This window comes from Erythranthe guttata, chromosome 5 (assembly GCF_056151865.1).
Source record: "Erythranthe guttata isolate IM_541 chromosome 5, IM_541, whole genome shotgun sequence".
Classification (NCBI taxonomy): domain Eukaryota; kingdom Viridiplantae; phylum Streptophyta; class Magnoliopsida; order Lamiales; family Phrymaceae; genus Erythranthe; species Erythranthe guttata.
In genome coordinates, this window is record NC_142537.1 from 13,179,337 (window position 1) to 13,186,948 (window position 7,612).

Below are 7,612 nucleotides of genomic sequence, written 5' to 3' on the forward strand. Positions count from 1 at the left end.
TCTTTCTTCATGAGATGATTGAATGGTTGACATCTCCCAGCGAGATTTGATATAAACCTTCTTATGAATGCGAGATTTCCTTGTAAACTTCTCAACCCTTTCAAATTTCTAGGCGCAGGCATCTTTTGAATGGCATCTATCTTAGAGGGGTCAACCTCTATACCACGATGACGGACTATAAAGCCAAGAAACTTGCCGGAAGAGACGCCGAAAGCACACTTAAGAGGATTCATCTTTAAATTGTATTTTCTCAAGCGTTCGAATACAATCCGAAGGTCCTTTAAATGGTCTTCTCTCTTCTTTGTTTTGACGACGAGGTCATCGACATAACACTCCACTCTTTGGTGCAGCATGTCGTCAAAGATGTTTTGCATGGCACGCTGGTAGGTAGCACCTGCATTCTTTAGTCCAAAGGGCATTACTTTGTAGCAGTAAATTCCCTTTGGTGTGCGAAATGCCGTGTATTCTTCATCTTCCGGAGCCATTCTAATTTGATTATAGCCGGAAGAGCCATCCATAAAAGATAATGCTTCATGTCCGGTTGTCGCATCAACCATGAGCTCGATGATAGGTAAGGGGAAATCATCCTTAGGGCAAGCCTTGTTCAAGTCCCGAAAATCAACACAAATGCGAATTTGACCATTCTTCTTCTTGACTGGTACAATGCTAGAGATCAAGTCCCACCGGGCGTGCCAATTTGTTAACCTCAAATTTAAATGTCTGCAAAATAAATTACAAGACAAGAAAAAGTAGGAACAAATAATTATATTTTAATCAAAACGAAAATGGGTTACAATCTTTGTTGATTCCTCTGATTCTTCTCCTAGATGTAATCCAAGGGCCGAAGCTTGTTCTTGAATTGAGAGCTTGATTCCACCGTTGATTTGCGGAAGTAGATATGAATATCTAGAAATCGATTTGGGGATTTCTAGGTCTTGTGGATTTGGTGCCTTGATGAAGATGTAGAACCTCCGCGGTTGTTGTTCTTCGTCGTGGCAAGAGCTCGAGACTTGAGAGCTTTTGAGTGCTTGATGTACGCCTTGCTTGATGCTTGTGTACTTGTCTTCTTCCTCCTTTTATAGGCTCGATTTAGGGTTTCTTGACTTGAAACTTGGGCCGGTGGAGTTGGACCCTTGCAAATTCACGTGGGCTAGCTTTTATAAGCCCGAATGACTAACCCGAATAAATAAGAATTTAGTGCTTATTTCGGGTTCACTCACATAACACATTTGTGAAGCCCAAATATAGTATGGACTTCAACATAAAGCCCAAATTCATCATGGGCTTTGATTTGAGATCCAAATTAGTAACCGATTTATTTTGGTTATTAATTTGTGATTTAATCTCAAAAATTTGATATAAGCCCAAAATTTTTTATGGACTTTTAATTAAGATCCGAATTAATAACCAATTTATTTGGATCATTAATTCGTAATTTAATCTCAATTTTGATGTCAACAACTACCTCTAGGAAAAGAAGAAAGAAATTCACATAATAATTGTGTGTGTGTGTGTGTGTAATTTGGAGTAGGTGGGCAGTCAGTATTACAAAGGCATTTTGTGTTTGAGAAACAATGCAACTAATCCCCTACCGACAAGAATTTGTGTCTCTCCACTAAATCAGTAATTAGATGACATAAAGCCAAAGCTATTGCACCATAAATAAATAATTAAAAAAAATACTCTACTCCATTTTTTTTCTACTTTTCTACTCTCTCTCCACCAAAAAGTTAACCAATAATTGTTTTCTTCTGTTTTCACATTCCACTGTCTTTGATGGTGGGTGGGTCGATGAATCTCTCAACAAAATCCATCATTCAACCTACAAATACATATATATTTGCATAGACACCGGTATTTAGATTGATACACCTGATTAATTACACTGAGTTGTAAATTTCAACTGTAGGTCTACATATAATCGCACACATACGTGTGTATATATACCTAATGAGTAGTTATTTAATCAGATCTACAATTAAAGTCAACCCAACGTAAATAACCAGTGTAGCATCTAAATCCCCGTATAGAGGTTTGATGATGAGTACAATTTCTTGAAATATCTATTATAACATGTTGATGGCAAAGTGAAAAAGAGCTTACCTATCCATTATTGGAAATAATGCATAACAACTCCATTATTCATTGCATGGCTTGTCATATACTTTTTAATTACATAAGTTAGACTCCCCCACATTTCATTTATAAAACAAAACACAAATAGTGACAAATAATTTATTTTCTAGCTGAGGTATATATATATATATATATATATATATATATATATATATATGAAATAATAAGATACACAAAACAAATATACATGTGGAGAAAGAGATACAGAGCCATAATACTAAGCAAAAATTCGATACAGATGTTTTACGAACAATTTACAATAGTCGGGCATCTTCTCGCAAAGGCTCCATGCATTCGAAAATATTTAACCTCCAAGGTATATATAATTACACTAACCATGGTTTAGACAAATTTAGGGGGGCCTCCGCCCCCACCCCCTCCATAAGACAACTTTGTCCATGGTGGGGTTAATTAACAAGATTTTTCAAGTGCTGATAATCCAGCTCAACACATATGATTATATGTCTTCAAAGGTTGTTGGTTAAGGCAACAAAACTTAGTGTCTTAAAAGCCCTCTTCTTTTCGATTCTTACAACCTCGGGCTGGTCTTCTCTTGTGTACCACGTGCCATCGTTTCACAATTCGAGTCAAATGCTTCTGCCATCGGGAAAATTAAACCGGCATCACTATAACAAGAATCAAAAGAAAACATTGACTACGACCACTCGCTGAGTTTAGAATCACGAGTCTTGCTTTTGCGTCAATTAGTTCAATATCTCGATATTTTAGACTATGAGAAGCAAAAACGTAACTCTCGATTGCAATTGATTTCAAGGGCGGATATAACAACCGAAAATAATCATAAAAGTGTAAATGATAGGATAAAAAGGACTATATAGCTACAATCATAAGCCACAAACTAGTTGATGAACCTACCATCATGCATTATGACCAAGCAATTCCCCTTCTAGAAAATAAATTAAACAAGGGATCCAAGAAAATGTAATTATACCGTACTTCAAATGAACGGGAGACGATCGAAATCTTATACGGAATTCAAATATAAAAAAAATCCCGAGAACCAAATTTTTGCAAATTTAACTTTCAACAAGACGTGCATCCTTAAGTTCTTAATTAGCGAATTCGTGTCAGCAGAAAAAAAAAAAAGCATGGGACGATCGAGCGGTACATTTGGAATTAATCTAATTAAAATATTTCGAAAACAATCAAATGTTCGAACAAAGAATATTCTCAATCTTTCATTCAATCCATGTTTCCGAGGAAAAAATATTTCTCTAATCCGAATTAGCCCTAGCGCACCCATATTCTAACAGCAATCGAAATTAAATACCATATCATTAAAAGAATTCGAGTAGATAAAAAATTCGACGAATTCAAATATCAGAATACATATAGAGAGAGGGGCGAAACGGGAAATCTTACACAGAGGAAGTATCAACAAAGACTTCATTGAGCACGTCGTCCTCACCATTCGCGAGGCCGAAAACCTCCGCATTATCCTTCTCTTCATCGCTCGAAAATTCCCGTTTCTCCATTTTCGAATGCGCCGAAATAAAAATCAACTTCTGGGCTCGTTCCATTCCGGCCCTCGAGTGCGAATGCGCGCTAATCCACCGCATCAGAGACCAACTGCATTTAAACCCGCAAGAAGTTGCATGCAGGAAAATTAACCTAACCGCCACCTTCCCCAACAACTTGAACTCCGTTAAATAAGTCTCCCACACGAGCCGACTGCTCTGAGGGTTAGCGATCTTCATTTTACCCGTGATCGGATCCCGTTGCTTCAACTGCACAGCTTGCGCGTAGACGGGATCGAGCCCTTCGGTTCTCCATTTCATTAGCTCCATTAGTGCAATATGAGCTTCTTCTCTCGATACGAGACGAGTTATTAGCCTGTCCACGTCTTTTTCTTGTTCGGGCGTTAGGTATTTGAACGGCGGCAGGTATTTGCCGCTGGCGTCTCTGATCAGATAGAGCGGGTCGAGTATGAAGGCGGCGGACCAAGCGGGGTGGTAATTCTTCTTGAACCTTTTATCGAGCACCTTGTCTGCGTGCCCTTCCGCAACGTGAAATTTCGAGCACCATTCTTTAATTTTTACCCGGAGCTCTTCCCATTGTGGGAGGCATTGCGCGATCCGTGGCTTCTCCGTTTCGATTTCCTGGCACGTCGTTTTGATTAATTTGACGAGAGAATGCACTGCTTCTAATTCATTCCAGAATTGGGGTTTCCTCATCATTTCTTCGATTTCTCTCGCGATCGGCTCCTCCATCGATACGATCTTGTACGACTCGTCGAGCAGCACCAAATGCAGAGCTCGGGCCGAGCTCAGTATGTCCTCTACCATGGTGTAGATTGGCCCGAAATCGGAGGTTTGAAAATTTCGAAAGGGTACTCTCAACAAACCGGCGTGCCCGTATTCTTGGAGCTGGTATTTGTGGAAGCTGCGTCGTATTTGAGGTTTGCTGTTGACGAAAGATGCGAGCTTTACGCAATTCTCGGCGACAATTTTGAACAGAGGAAGGTCTTTACCGAAGTCGTTGATCAGAGAGGCGAAGCCTTGGTACTGACAGCAGAGATTCACCATCCATGGATGCTGGTTCTCCAGATTCCGCAATGCTTTGGCTTTGAACTTGTCGGAAACGATGCCGACGCACTGCTGCACGGATCCCCCGCAAATCTCGGTTATCGTATCCCACAGAATCTCCTCCGCGTACTTCGACGGGACGTAGCCGCTCGTGAAGACGGCCCTTCTGAACACGCTGGTTCCGTTCGGGAGGTTTACGGACAAATGTACGAGATTCTCTTCCCCGGCGTGATGATATTCCTTCGGCTTCCAACCGTCGGAGGAAATCTGGAAGAACATTGCGTCGTGGATTTTCGCCTCGGACTCGGCTTTGGCCTCCTCGTATTTGGCGTCTAATCTTGTGCTGGCGAGCTCCCGCCTCAACAAAGGAGGTAGTCCGACCTGGTTGAGGAAGGCTTTGAATTTGGGATGGTCGAGGCTTGAGAATGAGACGGAACCGTAGCACTCGAAAACCCAATCGGCGAGGAAATCGAGTGCGGAGTCGACGTGTGCTTTGGCCAATGTGGGCCCCGGCGGCGATGCTTTCGGGCTCTTCAGCCGCTTCACGCTGTCTTCTAGCATTGCTAGAGCTCCCAAATCTTCTTTCCCACCCGATAGAACGAGTTGCTGCTGCTGCTGATTTTGCTGCTGGTGGGGGTGGTGGTGGTGGTGGCTGTAGGCGGCGGCGATGGAGACGGCGGAGGGGCTAGGGGCGGCGGAATTGGTGGCGATTGAAACGACTGATGGTGGGTAGGCTAAATCGACCATGAATCTTGAAGGGTCGACAATGGCTAGTGGTTGGGGAGCGTTGTTGCTGTGGTGGGGTGAAAATGATGTGATGTTACCGGCGGCGGCGGAGGAGGCGCGGCTGCGGCCGGAAGAGGAGCCGCGCTTGCGGTGGTTGTGGGGAGGGTGAGAGGAGGGAGAAGCAGTGGCGGTGGTGGTGGTGGCGGCGGAGGAGGAAGGGAGAGAAGAAATGGGGTTGGGGGAGGAGGAGAAATTGGGGCAGGTGCCGCGCTTGAGATGCTCGGAGGCGGTTCTGGAGGGATTGGAGGCGGAGAATACGGCGTCGCATAGGGAGCAGCGCAGCTTCACCGACTTCGGCAAGCCGGTGTCTGAATTGTTGACGAGAATCGGCTCGAGGTGGGCCCAGTACCATGCCCCTTTCCCCTTTATCGCCTTCGTCCGTACCATCACCAACCCTTCGTACCTCTTCTGTACCGCCTTCGCCGCCATCTCCTCAGCGGCGCCGCCGCCGGAGGTGGACTCCACCACCGCTAATGCACCCGCATTTGGTGCAGCCATTATTGATTTTTCTTTATTATTATAAAAAAAAAAAAAAAAAAACAAAAAGGAAAATTATACGTATACAAAGTATAATTAACCACTGTTGTGTGACAGTACAAAATAAATGTAAGCACTTGTTTTCTTGGTCACTGTGATTTTATGTATGTGGGAGGATTCGGTAGTTTGACTGGTTTATTTCTGGAGGGAGTGACGTGGCTCATGTGTGCATTTTCAGCGGAGTACGCCTCTAGCCGCCGGATTTCCATGGCGGACGACGGCGGCGGTAAATACGTGGGAGCTGGTGGCTCCGGCGATGGGTTATTATTGTGAAACAGTAGTGATGTTGGGGAAATCAGACAAGGGTTTGGGGGTTTGGAATTTATAGCAGCAGCAGCAGTAGAGAGAGAGAGAGAGGGGGAGGGTAGAGAGAGAAAGTAGAGAGGGAGAGCAATGGAGTTAGTGCAGAGAGAGAGAGAGAGAGAATATGGTATAATTATTTATTTATTTTTATTATGAATTGAATATTGATAATTGAATAAGGTGTAGTTGAGTTTGTGTAATTGGGTGCTGGGTTCTTCTTCTTTCTTAGTAGCAGTATTGTTATTAGTTATTACAAACACACGCGCCTATCTACTGTTCTTCAATAGAATGTTCTAACCCACTTTTACTCCTTATACTTGTCAAACTTTCTTTCTTTTTTTCTTTTTCTTTATTATTTTTATTTTGTGAATACTTGAAAAAATTGAAATAAAAGTCATAATCAATTTAAAAATAGGGATTATTTTGTAGACCACCCTCGTTCCCAAATTATATAGAATAACTACCAAGTGGATTACACTCTAAGGGAAACCCCCCTAATTTCGAAAATATTTTGACATACTCCCAGCGCTATTCTGAAGTACCTATAATACTCTTTTAAAATTAGTTTTAAACCCTAAACATTCACATTTCGGCCTCTCTCTTCTTGTCCCAGATTCAAAATCCCGCCTTCTCAAACCTCCCACCGGTGAAATTGCTTCCCGGAGCCATAACTCTCTCTCCGGTGGTCGGAATTTGATGGTTTAACTACCGTTGGATTCCTCTCGTCGGGCTCTTTCTTTTGGTGGTGATTTCATTCAGTTTGGAGAGCAGATCTGTTTCTGCAATTTTTTTTCATTCGACGACGATGGTCTTGCTGGAGGTGTTCTTTGTGTTCCACTAGTCGAAATTTGACGGACTACCCACCGTTGGATTCCTCTCGTCGAGATCTATAATTTGATGGTAATCTTGTTTATTTTTATGTTTTCATATTTATTTCTATATTTTTTTTGCATTTGTGGGTGCACGGAACCGTGGGTGGTTATAAGCGGCGGCTAGGGTTTTGGTAGGAGGCGAGGGGGTGAGGAGTCACTGACTGTTTGATTTAAAATCTGTAGCATTTCCCAGCAATAACCTCTCTCTCTCTATCTCTCGATCTCTTAGTGTTTGTTGATTTTTGAGTGTTTTGATGTTTCTTCAAATTTTGTTGATTTGCAACTAAGTAATTTTTTTTTGTTTTGATTTTGCAATTGCAGCTTAATGAAAGCCATTGATCCTCTGCTTGAAGGTGTCAAAAATTTGGTTGAAGTTACATGTGAAACAGTGTTCAACAAACTGTATATATTACTATACATTACTATACATAT

At 42.2% G+C, this 7,612-nt stretch overlaps 1 protein-coding gene across 2 annotated transcripts; it reads right to left on the minus strand.

Annotated features, from left to right (window-relative positions):
- Positions 1 to 2,324: 2,324 nt before the first annotated feature.
- Positions 2,325 to 6,590, minus strand: LOC105966355 (uncharacterized). Of its 2 annotated transcripts, XM_012990914.2 has the most exons (2): positions 3,520 to 6,590; positions 2,325 to 2,733 (listed from the first exon to the last, which is right to left on the minus strand). In XM_012990914.2, the coding sequence occupies exons 1-2, from the start codon at positions 5,964 to 5,966 to the stop codon at positions 2,724 to 2,726; spliced, it is 2,457 nt and encodes an 818-aa protein (XP_012846368.2). In that variant the 5' UTR covers positions 5,967 to 6,590; the 3' UTR covers positions 2,325 to 2,723. The 2 variants fall into 2 exon arrangements, with proteins under 2 accessions (XP_012846368.2, XP_088673836.1); XM_088817710.1 differs by lacking the exon at positions 2,325 to 2,733 and having other exon boundaries at positions 3,516 to 6,405.
- Positions 6,591 to 7,612: the final 1,022 nt, after the last annotated feature.